This window comes from Marmota monax, unplaced genomic scaffold, assembly GCF_021218885.2.
Source record: "Marmota monax isolate L192 unplaced genomic scaffold, Marmota_monax_Labrador192_F-V1.1 WCK01_AAM20220418_F8-fsc00084, whole genome shotgun sequence".
Taxonomy (NCBI): Eukaryota; Metazoa; Chordata; class Mammalia; order Rodentia; family Sciuridae; genus Marmota; species Marmota monax.
Window position 1 is genome coordinate 5,170,864 of NW_026694575.1, and position 14,632 is coordinate 5,185,495.

The 14,632-nt window shown below is 51.1% G+C and overlaps 1 protein-coding gene across 1 annotated transcript; it reads left to right on the forward strand.

Annotated features, from left to right (window-relative positions):
* Nucleotides 1-3,638: 3,638 nt before the first annotated feature.
* Nucleotides 3,639-7,458, forward strand: Foxi1 (forkhead box I1). Its single transcript, XM_046421335.2, has 2 exons — nt 3,639-4,304; nt 5,819-7,458. The coding sequence occupies exons 1-2, from the start codon at nt 3,728-3,730 to the stop codon at nt 6,376-6,378; spliced, it is 1,137 nt and encodes a 378-aa protein (XP_046277291.1). The 5' UTR covers nt 3,639-3,727; the 3' UTR covers nt 6,379-7,458.
* Nucleotides 7,459-14,632: the final 7,174 nt, after the last annotated feature.

A 14,632-nucleotide genomic window follows, 5' to 3' on the forward strand; every position in this document is an offset into this window, starting at 1 on the left:
CAACCTATTTCTACCCTGCCAGGCTCCCAAGAACCTGGGAACGTAGAAGCTATTTGTGTTTCGTGTGTTGAGAGGAGAAAGAGCCTATGAACTCTATCAAAGGTCCATCAGGAGGGAGGGGAGCAAGGGTCTGGAGCATGGGGCTGCTGTGGCCCACCAGCATGTCCCTTCCCCGGGGGCTGCTGCATCCCTAACGAGAGCTTGTTTTTACTAAGTAAGCATGTACTACGTGCCTGGCATTTGTCTCCTAGGTCATGCTCGGAAGCACTGAGGAAACTGAGGCCACTGGTTGCAATAAAGTGTCAAGTGCGTAGGAGCCCCGGGGCCTGGCCTCTGCTGCCTCCTGCGTGATCTGCAGCCGGGTCAGTGGCATCTGCTTTCTGGGTCTCTGATTATTTAAGAACTAATAAAGTCAACGTCCTTGAAAACCCAAGCAGAGGCACCCCTTCCCCAGGGACACCATGAGATCAGGCCTCTCAAAGAGCAGGATTCTCCACCCCCAAGGTCAAGGTCAGCGGAGATGGGCCTGGTTGGCTGGTCTAGGTGGGGCCTGTCCATCCCCGCTCTGCAGGTCTCAAGCCAGCCGGGCTTCTGGACCTGGCCCTGCCAGCAGCTGACTGCAGGGCACACACACTGAGTGTCAGAAGGAGTGACAGGTCTCTCCTCCTTCCTGGGGTTGTCACTCCAAATGGTAAGGTGTCCCAAGGGGAGAGTAAGTGGATGGGATGTTGGGCCTCTGCCCAGGGCCACCTCCCTCATCAGTACCTGGCCTCTTGTGCCCAGGCCTTCACGGCCAGTCTCTCCCTCCTCACAGCCCTGCCAGATCCTGGACTCTGAACGCCACAGACAGCACTTTTCCTTCACAATCCACGGGACAGACGCTGTGTGCACCCCTGTGTTGTAGATAAGCAAGCCCAGGCCTTCCACCATCAAGAAACTTGGCCATGATCACAAAGCTACAAAAGAGCAAAGGAGGGATTTTAACCCAGCTCTGCCCAATCCCAAAGCCCGTGGTGTTTGGGGTTTGCTGTTGGGTTTTTTGTTTTTGTTTTTTGGTGCTGGGTATTGAACCCAGCTGTATCCCCAGTCCTTTTAAATTTTTATTTAAAAGGCCTTTTTGATTTTATAGGCCTTTCTAAGTTGCTGAGGCTAGCCTCCTGCCCCAGCCTCTTGAGTCACAGGGATTACAGCCACTCCATCTGGCACGAAGCCCATGTTTTCAATGTCCTGAGGCCTCATCCCCAGGATGACAGCATGGGTTCAGGGTATGTGGCCCTCCCTCTGGACCACAGTCTGTGAACCGCAGCCTCGGCTTTCCCAGACTTTCATTCCTTCATTCCTTCAGGATTCTGTTGTTTCTTCCCCCGAAGTTGAGCAGAGCATGTCTTTTCTCAGATTAGGATTTTCACTCCTGGGAAAACTTGTTTTGACGATCCTGCCGGATGCTCACAGCCACACGTGAGGTCAGTCCTGGCCTCACCCCCACTCCACGTGAGAAGCCAGAGGCTGAGGAGGGCTGACCCCTTGCCAAGGTCTCCATGGTGATTCAGGGTTGAGAGGGGATCTGCGGGGGAACCCCCAGCTCAGAGCTGTGTCGGACTCTGCCGTATGGCCTCAGCCTGACACCTCTACATTCATCTCCAAGGACAGAGCCCCTGTGTGCTTGCCTTCTCCATATTCACATCAAACTACAGAAGAACAAGAAAATAGTGCCTAATTCTCCAGCTGGAAATAATAATCGATAGCTTGATATGCACCTATTTCTGGATTTTATATGGATGGATGGATATACACTTTTACTCCTCAAAATGGTGCTGTATTTATATCACTAATTATTCTTGTACGATCTATTTTTCATGGCTGCATAATATTACACCATTTAGATAATACACAATTTATTTAACCAATCTGCTCTTGCTGGACGTTTAGGTTGCTTATAGTTTGTCATGGTGATGAACAAGGTCATGTTGGACATCCCTCAGTCAATTCTTTGCACTAAGTCTTTAAGGTGAGCTTTGGGAGTCGGGACCACTGGGCACAGGCTTTGGGGGTATACTGGTGTGTGCCAATGGGAGTGAGTGCTCTTTGAAAATTCATGTACCCATGCATAGCAAGCCAGGCCTCCTGGCAGAGAGACCCTAAACAAAAACTGCCCCTCTTGTATTACTCTTCTGTGAGAGTACAAAGTTTGCCTTAAACCTCACCTGCACCAGGACCCTCCAGGGAGGACCCTTCCTTCGCTGTTCATGGTGGGACAGGAAACACCACCCCCCCCAACACACACCCAGTTACTTGGAACCCATCCTGAGGGCACCCAGACACTACAAACAAAAATCACCCAGAGGTACTCACTCTGCCATGTGTCCTGACACAGGTGCCCAGGAGAGCAGAGAGGGGCAAATTCCTTGGGAAGCACCTCTCCCACCTCAAAGAAATACAGAATCTAGAGGAAGTGGGCCGAAGATGAGTGGGAAGCAGGAAGCAGAGGCCGGAAAGCAGGAGGGAGGGAGTGGTAGCCCAGGAGGCTGGCTCCAACTTCCCCCAACCTTCTGATCACAGAGCCACGTTTCAGCTGTTACTGGAAGCTCCTCAGGGCACAGCTACCCACCCTCAGAGAAGGGAGACCACCACCCACTCCTCACGCTGAGGGCCTGCTGGGGGAGGGAAGGGAGGCTGGGACAAGCTCAGGTGGCTAACAGAGCCCAGAGAGGAGAGGAGCTGGCCCTGACTGAGCCGCAGGGCAGCCGCCCAGGGTTGTGGCTCCTGCCTCTGGGGCCCTGAGGGAGGGCAAGGCATGGGCAGTCAGGCGCCCTCCATGCCAGGGGCCTCTGTGCAGCATCTTGAAAGAACTGCAGATCAGAGGGTCAGACGTGGAGCTGGGGAGCCTGCTTTGCCCTGAAGCTGGAAAGAAACCTGAACTTGGAAGTTCTCTCATTTCTCCCTAGAGGGCAATTCCCACTCTCTCCTGCTTTTGATGTTATTTTTAAGCGCTCTGCTGCTCCCCGGGTGAATCCCTAGGCATGTCCACTGCAGCTCCTCTCTGCCCACCTGGGGAGGGGGGTGTTGAGCACTAACTCTGAGCAGGCTCCAGAAGCCAGGTGCCTCTCCAGTCTCCGGGGCAGCCTGTCCTGGCCACTCCAGCCGGTGTGTCTCCCCTTCCAAAGACCAAGACTCGTGGGTCTTCTGATGGGGTCAGTCATCCAACAGGGCAGGGGCTGTTGATCAGAGATGAGACCAGGAGAGAGAAGCCGAGGAAGACGGGCTGCACGGAGGTGAGACAGAGTGGAAGGAGCTAGAAGAACCAGAAACAGAGAGAGGAGGAGGAGGAGGAGGGGTGGCCTGTGGCTCCAGCAGCCCAGCCTAGGAAGAAATCAAGTCCGGGGAGGGGGATGGAAGAGAGAGATGAGACACAGATAAGAGTGTGACAGACACCAGGGATAAGATGTAGAGGGGACAGGAGGCAAAGAGAGAAGGAACCCTGGAAGAAAGGGAAAGAAAGGATCTGTCCATTTCAATGTCACTCTAATAAGCTGTCCTGGTGTGTCCTTAGTGCCTGAGGCCAGGCTGGCCGGGAGCAGGGAGGCGGGCCGCAGGTGGCCGCCCCTGGGTGGGGCCCCCGAGCCCTGCGGGTATAAGTCGGAGGCTGGGCCCCCGAGCACCTGGCAGGGGCAGCTCGCCGGTGCGCGCAGGTGCCAGGCAGGTGGCTCCAGCTGAGCCCAGCCCCAGCATGAGCTCCTTCGACCTCCCGGCGCCCTCCCCGCCCCGCTGCAGCCCCCAGTTCCCCAGCCTGGGCCAGGAGCCCCCCGAGATGAACCTCTACTACGAGAACTTCTTCCACCCGCAGGGCGTGCCCAGCCCGCAGCGGCCCCCCTCCTTCGAGGGCGGCGGCGAGTACGGGGCCACCCCCAACCCCTACCTGTGGCTCAACGGGCCTGCCATGACCCCGCCGCCCTACCTGCCGGGCGCCAACGCCAGCCCCTTCCTGCCCCAGGCCTACGGCATGCAGCGCCAGCTGCTGCCCGGCATGCCCGGGCTGGGGGGCAGCGACCTGGGCTGGCTGCCCATCCCCTCGCAGGAGGAGCTCATGAAGCTGGTGCGGCCTCCCTACTCCTACTCGGCGCTCATCGCCATGGCCATCCACGGGGCGCCCGACAAGCGCCTCACCCTGAGCCAGATCTACCAGTACGTGGCCGACAACTTCCCCTTCTACAACAAGAGCAAGGCCGGCTGGCAGAACTCCATCCGCCACAACCTATCGCTCAACGACTGCTTCAAGAAGGTGCCCCGCGACGAAGACGACCCAGGTGAGGGCTGCCAGCGCCGGCAGGGAAGCTCCCTGCAGCCAGTTCCTGCGCCCTGAAGAAGGCGCCTTCGATCCTGCCCAAACCCCATTCTAGAAAGTTCTGAGGAGGGCTGCCATGTCCCAGGGCTGGAGGGAGCTTAGCAGTGGAGGAGAATGTGGGCCAGAGGGCAGATTTAGGTTTCAGTGGGTTCCAATTAGTGAGGCAGGGCAGGTTAGCTCTCTGAGCCTCAGTTTCCTCATCTGAAAAACAGGGACAGTGGCTGTGTCTCCCTTTGTGACTTGTCTTGTGGGTAAGGTAGGTAGAGTCTTTGATGTTAACAAATACTTAACTGGCTGCTGTGGTTAGGATGCATGGTGTCCCCAGCACCTGAGCTAGGGAGCCTTTGGTGAATGGGCCTGGATCCTGCCAGCAGAGGCTTTGGCCTGTCTGAGCAACTGTGAATGGCCCCATGGTGCAGCCTCCCTCCCCACCCACAGACTCTCCTCTGACCCCACAACTCCCCTGCAGGGTAGCTCCTATTAAAGCCATTTTACAGATAAGGAAAATAACATTCAGAGCTGAGATAGCTTGCCTCCTCAGGTCACAGAGGATGAAGGGTGGTGCTGGACTTGATCTTGAAAGCAGGTCTGACAGCAGAGGCTGTGAATTTTGCTTTGTAAAGATGAAGCTCTACAAAATCCAGAGACTTGCAGAGCAATGTATTAAATCTTCACGGCTCCATTTCCCAAAATGAATGTCCACGTTGTTCCACCATAGGAAGCCAGGGTAGGGCTCAGACGAACCCCAGCTCTGCTCTCTTTGAAGTTAGCACTGGCCAGGTCTGTTTGTCCCTGCAGAAGAGGGCCAGTGTCCTATTCAAAGACCACCCCAACCCCCCAGCAAAGGCACCACAGCAGGAGTAGTTCAGGCTGTCCCTCCAATGGCACTTCCTGGTTACAAGGCCCTTAACACACCTAGTGTCTGTCCTTCCCACGGTGAGCCTCAGGAAGTGGGGATAGGTCCAATATGCCCATTTGTCAGACTAGGAAACTGAGGTTCACACAAAGTTAGGAGCAAAGCCAGGACTCAAGTCTGTCTTCAGACTCCATGCCCACGACTCCCAGGGAGTCCTGAATTCTTCCTGAGTTTTCTTCAACTTCAGCCGTGGAAGCTCTTGACCACTATTCCACCTGCCCTCCCCACCCTCCCCAAGCCATGACCAACAGACTCTCCTGTAACCCCAGGGACACCCAGCACTCAGCCTCCCTTCCTAAGGGGAACTACCTGTAATGAACTTCATGCCCTGTGCCTCTGTTTCCTTATAGCCTGTCCCCCCCATCCCCCACCAAGCCTCACTGTGGCTGGGTGCTTTAAACAAAGATGGCGGGTGTGGGTAGGTGGCATGGGACATTCCTCCATATCTCAGTCCCAGGCTTTCCTTCTCTTCTTTCGGCATTTGCCACCCTTGTTTTTAGGAGCCATAGAAGGAATTCTGCCCATCTCCGGGTACCTACTCTCTCTCACTTTTGTTCCAGGCAAAGGAAATTACTGGACTCTGGACCCCAACTGTGAGAAGATGTTCGACAATGGAAATTTCCGCAGGAAAAGGAAGAGAAAATCCGATGTCTCCTCTAGCACAGGCTCCTTGACCTCAGAGAAAACCGAGAACACTCTCCTGGCGGGCAGCCCCACAACCACAGAGCCTCAGGACATTTTGGACAGAGCCTCACCGGGCACCACCAGCTCCCCAGGGAAGCAGTCCTCCCCTCCATCCTCAGTCACCCCGTGCCTCAGCAGCTTCCTCTCCACCATGACAGCCTGTGTGAGCAGCTCCAGCCCCATGGGCCGCCCTGTGGCCACGCCAGCACTGAGCCCCGAGCCCACCGACAAGATGGGGCAGAACTCACTGAGCTTCAACTCCTACACCCCACTGACCAACCTTGGTGGCCACGGGGGCGGGGGCGAGTGGGCCAACCCCATGCCCACCAACCCTCTGGGCTACGGCGGCTCAGTCCTCAACCAGTTCAGCCCTCACTTCTACAACAGCATCAACTCCAACAGCACCCTCTACCCCAGGGAGGGCACCGAGGTCTAGGTCAGAACAGCTCCTGGGCCTCATGGACATGCCAGAGAGAAACGCAGCCGAATCTTCCAGGCCAGCTCCCCTCCCCATGCCATGACCCAAGACCTCTGATCTTGTTCAAACCTTCTGTTTATCACAATTGCGTCTATACACAGACTCACCAACTCTGCAATGGGGCCACCATTGCCTGGATGACAGTAATGATGATGGCCATCTGTTGGGCATATTCTGTGCTGGGTGCATGTTCTCAGAGAGTGAGGTCACACTATTTACAGTCATCCTGTGAGGTTCGCGTGAACCTCTCCCATTCAACAGATGAGGAAACTGAGGCTCAAGGAAATTATTTTACAAGGTCATACAAACTAGGAAATGGCAGGGCAAGAAGTGGAATCTGGATCTGAGTGACCCCCAAAGATTGGTCCAAAGGAGGCAGGGATGAAGGAACTGGTGGAGCAGCTAAGGAAATCAGTGAGAATCTGATTGTGGCAACTATACAAAATCTCCCCAGAGCCTTCTGGTTGCCCATCAAAATAAGCTCCAGCCCGGGCCTGACTCGTCCTGGTCTGTCCTTATTCTGCTTGTCCCAATTTGTCTGCAAGACATTCTTTTGGCCACGACTCAAGGAGGGAACCCACCAGTGGACTTCAGGAAGCCCAGCCCAGGTGTCCCTAGAGGACAGTGTATCTAGCATTTACAATACAGGTGTCTATCTCCCAGTCCCCAGGGCCCTTGAGCAGAGCCAGGGGTCAGCCACAAGAGTACCTGTACCTCCCACCCCAGTGCTGCCCACTTGCAAATTTTGTAAAGTCCAGCTTCCTGCGCGTGTGTGTCAGGGCCAGTGAGCTGAGGTGCTGAGTCTTCCGAGAGAAACGTGGCAGAGTAGGCATTTTCTCTTTATAGCCCAGGCGCCGGGGATGTCTGACTGAGAAAACTGTGACCTCAACGGAGGGGTCTTCCATCTCCCTCACAGGGGGTCTTTTAAAGCAGCTCTTGTTTTTGTACCTACATTATATGCCTGTGATGTTTTATCACCTACACCTGGGAAGTGTTGTTTGGTTTTCTTTTTAATTAAAAGACAAACGGTGTGCAGAAGCGTGTGACCCTCCCTTGTGAGTTTTTCCCAAGTCTTTCTGCTACCCGACTGATTCAACACAGGACCTAGGATAGCCTGGGGCTGAAGGTGTTTGGGATAGGAGGCAGAAAAAAGATGGGATCAAGACTCTGCTTCCCTGGTTCAAGGCTAGATCAAGGTCCCTGACATAAAGGCAGGGTCTATGGGGGCGGGGTAGTGTATGGAAGGAACCTACCTGTGTTGAACACAGGTCTTTCCAGCTCATGCAAACCTCAAAACTTGGCTATAATCATCAGTAAGAGGGAGGAACTAGTCTCATTATACAGATGGAGAATCTGAGGTTCTGTGTGGTCCAGTGACTTGCCTGAAATGCTCATGTGACCCACGCCCAGGTCTCTGACTCCTGCACTTCACCATGCTTCACTGTAAGCCTGGGTGCGGCTGATGCCAGTAGCAGGAGGCCAGGGGCAGGTGCCAGGCCAAGGGCTAGCAGCCCATGAAGGTGTACCCCATGGTTCCCTGGGGTTCCTGGCACAATGCGCCCTGGAGTATGAGGTCATGACAGGAGCCCCTCATCAGTGTGCAGAGGGCTAGCCCTACAAGACCAGGGTAGCTGGGGCAGCTCTGTTGCCTGGGAGTGACAATGAGCAAAGCAACAATGATGATAGTAAAAGCTCCTGTGATGGCTTCTCAGGTGCCAGGAGCTGATTAGGGCTTGACCTGCTTCATTTCATTTCATCCTCAAAATAGGCCAGTGCAATCAATGCCCTAAATTCTCCTTCATAGGAGAGGACACTGAGGCTGGGAGAGGTTCTGTAGCTTGATCAAGGACGCAGCAGGACGCAGCAGATCCTGGAGTACTGTGAGATGGAGAGTCCTGGACCCAGCACAGGACAGCAAACCATAAAAACCAAAAACATGGTGGGGGGAGGGGCACGTCTTAGGAACCCTGCCCCACGCTTCCCTGAGGGGTCCCTTTCCACAGCGAGGTGGCTGCTGGCAGATGTGATGGCTGAGGGACCAACAGGGAAGGCACACTTTGTGTCAGACCAGGCAAAACCTTAGAAACCCCGGAAGAGGCTGACTCCTCACTGCACAGAAAGGAAGCCTGAGGCTGGGAGGGAAGGGACTCCACAATGGGGTGATGGGGCCAGAGGCAGAGTTTCAATGCAGATCCTGAAGCCCTGACCAGGAATTTTTGTCACACTGGATCCCACTGCCACCAAATTTGTCCTAACAGACCCTAAGACCCACACGGGTCTCCACTGCTAATCTCACTGCCAGCTCTTTAATGGCACTCCTGTCCCCAGGCAGGTGCGCCCTGAGCAGCAAGGCAGTACAGGGGAGAGGGGCACAGGGCCCAAGGACAGCGCTACTCTGCAAGAAGGGACATGGCGATTTAGAATCAAGGTCTCCCGTTCTTTGGCCCAGAATTTAATGTGCACAAGCAGTAAAAGGGAAATCTTCAGGGCTCTGGCAACACAAAGACTCTGTAGGCCCTGGCCGTGGCTGCACCTGGGAAGCCCCCGGTAGCAGCCCCAGGATCCATGGGAAGAGCAGGATTAGAGGCACCCGGTGGGCAGAACAGAAGGTGGGAACAGGCCCACCAGAGGGAGGTCCCTGGACAGCCTCAGTGGGCCCCGGCTAGCTGGGAGAAGGGAGGAGGCCCGGAGGCAGGCGTGCCAGGGGCTCAGTTCTCTTCCACGCTGAGGAGGCCTGTGCAGTTTTGAGCTCCCACACTCTGGCCCTGCATCAAAGCCACAGCCCCCAGCATCAGTTGAGAAGCTGAGAAGAGGGCTTTGCTGTATGCTAGGGAGGCCAGGGAGCTTCGTGGAGGAGGGAAGAGGAGAGGAGGAGGGTAGAAGAGGACTGGGCGGACCACGCTCCCTGAATCAGAGGGCCTAACCTCCCAGTTTCCATGGAGGCTGGGGAAAGCAAGCCTCAAAACAGAATATAGAATGCACATTATAGAACATAGTAAATGTAATAATAATAATAATATAAAGTAAATAATAATTTACTTTAATAGGTAAATTTGCCAAGGGAAAAATTAGAATGTTCACAAAATATTAACAATCGTTTTCTGGTGGATGGTGGGATAAGAGATGATTTTTTCTTTTCTTTCTTTTTTTGGGGGGAGGGGAGGGCATTTGCTCATCTCCACAACAGCAGCATCTAACTTTCTTGAGCACTGATGGTAAACTAAGTACCTCTGTAGTTAATAATCATAACCACCACAGAGGTCAGGGATATCCTTATTTTCATTTGGTATGGAGGTGACTCATACTCAGAGAAGTTAAGAACTTTTCCAAGGTCACCTAGCTAGTAAGTATCCGAGGCAGAAGGTATGCCTGACTCCAAAGCTAATGCTCTTAGCCTCCATGCTAGGAGAGAAGCCTTGAACTAGCAGATAGGAGCCTATTTCCCCCTCAGGGACAGCCTCCGGGCTATCCTCCCTGCCTCCAGCCTCTCCCTCCCCACTGCAGAACTTCCTAAGTTGATAAAGTTGGCCATGCCTCTGTTCTCCTTAGAGGCCTTCAGTGGTCCCATTCCTATAGGTTCTTGCTGATTTGCATGGCTTACAAACCCTCATTCTGTCTTCATCTTATAAGAACCCTCTCATCTGGCTTAACCTCAGGCTGGACCTGTGCCTGCCCTTGGGAATCAATGTGAGCAGGCAGCCCCTCAAGAGACATCCTCTGTATTTGTGTCTCCTCATATTTTTCCATGGAGACTGCATTCTTTATATTGCCCCAAGAAATAATAAACTTTCATTTCACTTATTAATTCCAAAAGCCCAATGAGATGATTAGTTAGAACTAGAATATTATTACCTGGAAAACGATGCCCTCATTCCTTGACTCCACTTTTTGACATGGGAAATGTTTAAAACAGCTTCACATTACTATTGATTCAAATAATATTAGTATTTATTGAAATGATTTTACCACAGTATAAAGTTGGTACATAATTAATATTGTCCTACAGCTTGAAATTGAGTTATTTAAGAAAGAGTGTCAAGTCTGTAGCAAAAGCTAATATCTGAAGTCATGATAAATGCATGATAAATTCATTTTCCATAAAATACATGCTGATGAATAATAGCAATAATATTGCTATTAAGCTATGAATATAGGCTTTAAATAATTTATATTTTCACAAGCTTTTGTAAAATTTTCTAACCAATTCTTCTTTCTACTCACAAATATTTTCACCACCATCAATTACAATAATACATCTTAGCAGATTCTGCTTCAGGTTGCATTGACTTAAATTTTCTCTCAAGTTTCTTTTTTTTTTATTTGTTCTTATTACTTATACATAATAGTAGGATGTATTTTGACATATTATACATATATTAGGATTATAACTTCCCATTCTCCTGGTTGTACATGATGTGGAATTACATTATGTTATTCATATATGCACATAGGAAAGTAATGTTGGATTCATTCTATTATCTTTCCTATTCCAATTCCCCTCTCCTTTCCATTCATTTCCCTGTATCTAACACAAATTACTTCTAATCTTCCCTACCCCATTCCCCGTATTGTGATTTAGCATCCACATATCAGAGGAAACATTTGGCCTTTGGTTCTTTGGGTTTGGCTTATTATGCTTAGCATGATAGTTTCCAGTTCCATCTATTTACCAGCAAATGGCATAATTTCATTTGTCTTCTATGGATGAGTAGTATAAGATTGTGTAAATGTATCAAATTTTCTTTATGCCCTGTTGAAGGGCACCTAGGCTGATTCCATCCTTTAGCTAAGGAGGCTGCATTCTTAGTATAATTTAAAATTATTTAAAACAAGACAGTGAAGGGGTGCTGAAAGAAGCCCTCCTTAGAGATCCTGAAAGTTTGGTACTTGTCCCCAATGCCAATCCAATAAGAAAGACACAGGTTGTTTGTTTTCTTTTGATTGTACCAGGGGCACTTATCAATTGAGCCAAATCCTCAACCTTTTTTTGTATTTTATTTAGAGACTGGGTCTTGCTTAGTTGCTGAAGCTAGCTTTAAACTCGAAATCCTGCCTCAGCCTCCTAAGCCTCTGGGATTACAGGCATGAGTCACCACACCTAGTTAGGAAAAATAAGTTTTATAGCTTTTCTAGCAAAGGAGAAGAACAGGGGACTCCTGTCCCAGAGGTTGTGATTCTCCCATTAAGGGAGAGGTGATTCAAAGGCTACATTCCACGCATTCTGTCTGGAGTTGTAATTTACTTGTTAATTTAGGAGAGAGTCACTTCTGAGATCTTCTGGTTCCATCCCCAAAAACTGGATTACTTCATTCCTGTGGTGGGTTTGTGCTCAAGGACAGATAACTCTGTCTAGGATGGGGAAAGAAAGGTCACCTATTTCCCTTGAGGTTAAGGATTGGAGAGGTTAGGGAGGAGGAGGGAGATAGCAAGAGAAAGAAATATGCCCATTTTTAAGTCACAGTGGCAGAGCAGCAAGGGCAATTTTCAAAGCAAAAGTAGGCCACTGTCACACCAGGACCCGGAGAGGTGGGCGAGGACACACACAGTCTCTTTATCCTGGAGGAGATAGAGCAGGTAGCCTTGCATTGATGACCCAGCCCACGTGAGGGGCCAGGCACCATTCAGAGTCATCTCCAGGGTCACTGGGCATGATCATGTAGGTGTCAAAACTCCACAAGTTTAGCATGTTTAGCATGTTAGTCTGCTCAGCTTGCCATCACCAAATACAACAGACCGGATGGCTTAAGCAACAGAAATTGGTTTTCTCAGTGCTCTGGAGGCTGAAGTTCAAGATCAAGGTGCCAGCCTAGTTGGATTCTGGTGAGGGATGCTCCTGGGTTTGTAGATAGGCAACTTCTCCTTTGAGTTTCACATGACAGGAGAGCGGGTGGGGGAGAGGTCTGTCTTCCTCTTCTCTTAAGGCCTTGATTAGAATCTCACCTTTATGACCTCATGTAACCTTAATCACCTCCTAAAAGCCCCATCTCCAAATACAGTCACATTGGGGTTAGAGTTGACACGCTAACAGGGGAAAGGCCATGCAGAGAGAAAGTACTGGTGTAACAGTGGCCCGCTTCGTGGTTGGATATATCCCTTGCTGCTCTAAAACTGACGTGTTTTTCCTTCTCCCTGACCCTCTACCCTGGTCTTCTACTCCCTGATCTCTCCTCCCTTATCTCTGGAATCACCTCTTTAAAATCCTATTTTCTGTGATGGGCAGAATCACAGCCTCTGGGACAGGAGCCTCCTGTTTTCTCCTTTACTGCAAAGTAACAAAACTTTTTTTTTTTTAAGAGAGAAAGAGAGAGAATTTTATTATTATTATTATTTTTTTTTGTGTGTGGTGCTGAGGATCAAACCCAACGCCCCGCACATGCCAGGCGAGCGCACTACCACTTGAGCCACATCCCCAGCCCACAAAACTTCTTTTTCTTTTGCTCAAAACCATGTCCTTGTTATTGGATTGACATTGGGGACCAGGGACAGAACTTTCAGCAACACTAGGTTAATTCAGGGCCAAGGACAGAACTTTCAGCAGAGACTCTAGGTTAATTCAGGGCCAAGGGGTACAGAGGTGGCTCTCTTACTCCTTCCATGCCTGGGTCTCAGGGTCCAGACTTCTGGGCTTGCATTTCTGAGAATGGCTTTCCCAGTCCAAATTCCGGCTCCCATCACCACTGTTGAGCAGGTCACTGAGGCCTTGGGTTTCTCAAGTGTAAAGTGGCAACATTCACTGCCCTCCCTGATGATGATCCAAGAGATGGTGAAGACAGCAGGCACTAAGCCCCATGTCCCCCTGAGTGCCAGCACCTGGCCTCGGCATTCACAGTGAGAAGGCTCCAGGTGATGTGTGGACCAGGTGCTAAGGCCCGGCTGGGCAGGGGAGTCCTTTCCAACTCTTCCCAGGCCCTGGTTGGTCCATGGAGGTGAAATTTCCAGCTGGTATTTGCTCGTCTTTGGTGCCTCCTTAATTTTTTCCTCTCCTTTTTTTGTACAGATTCAAAGCCCTTTGCAGAACACGGTCTTGAACAATCAATGAATAACAGTTTGTTTCATTGTTTTTAATTTTATAATTATACTCTCTGCATTGCAAATGAGGCTGGGTTTTTGTTTTGTTTTGGGTTTTTATTTTATTTGTTTGTTTGTTTTTGGTATCAGGGATTGAACCAGCATTTAACCCACTAAGCCTCATCCCCAGCCCTTTTTATTGTTTATTTTAAGATAGAGTCTTGCTAAGTTGCTTAGGGCCTCACTAAGTTGCTAAGGTTGGCCCGGGACTTGTGATCCTCCTGTCTCAGCCTCCTGAGTCACTGGGATTACAGACATGTGCCACGGCACCCTGCAAGCCTGGCTGACCTTTTAAAGTAATGACACAAAGTTGTCTTTTCAAATAAGTTTATTTTAGGAAGCAAATGTGTTGATTTAAAGACATAATAGTTAAGTGAATAATATCAGGATAATATCTGAAAATGGAAAAAAATATAGCAAGCAAAAGGAACGCTGTAATGACTGAATCTATAGATAAAGTGCCAGACTCGGCTCCTGCCCCCAAGTGTGGCGGGAAGCGCAGCCCCTCCTGTACCCCTCTCACAGGAGCTGCCCCCACCTGTGTCCCTGGAGCAAGAGTCCCTCCTATAAGGCCCTGGGTGCCTGTCTATGGGGCAGCTTTGCTCTGCACTCTGGTCGGCTGGCAGCTGCGGGATCTGTTGCTGACGGAAAGTGATGGCAGGGAAATGAGGCTGCTCTGGTCCTGTCCTCAGGCCTGGCTGGTGTCTTGTCCCCCTCAGGGATCTGTCTCTTCCCAAGTAGGAGGCTACAGAGGAGGCCTCAGCTTCCTGCCCTGCCTCAGGACCCGGGCTTGGACCACCCTGTGGTGACTGGCAGCGCCCCCTCCCCACCCCCACCCCCTCACCCCGCCATCTTCTAACCAGCTCTGGCGAAGCACACAGCTGGAACTGTGGACAAGGCTTTAAAGACAAGGCTGGGTGGCAGGGTCCCCTGTCTCACTATTTCACAAGTTTAACTGACCCAAGAGTCCCCACAGAGGCCAAAGCACTGAGTCCTCCAGAATCCTATAATCTAGTCTTCTACAGGCACTATAAAGAGTTCCCCAAGTCCCTCACTAGGCAAAGGAGAAAACTGAGGACCAGAGAGAGAAAGGGACTTCCCAGGGTCACACTCAGCAAGTTGGCAGTGAAAGTTACCTAAGAAT

What these genes read in the sequence shown, in the direction of transcription:
- Foxi1 (XM_046421335.2), top strand. Translation starts at nt 3,728, where the DNA reads ATGAGCTCCTTCGACCTCCCGGCGCCCTCCCCGCCCCGCTGCAGCCCC. An exon ending in CCGCGACGAAGACGACCCAG is followed by an intron (nt 4,305 to 5,818) that starts GTGAGGGCTGCC and finishes CTTTTGTTCCAG; the next exon opens with GCAAAGGAAATTACTGGACT.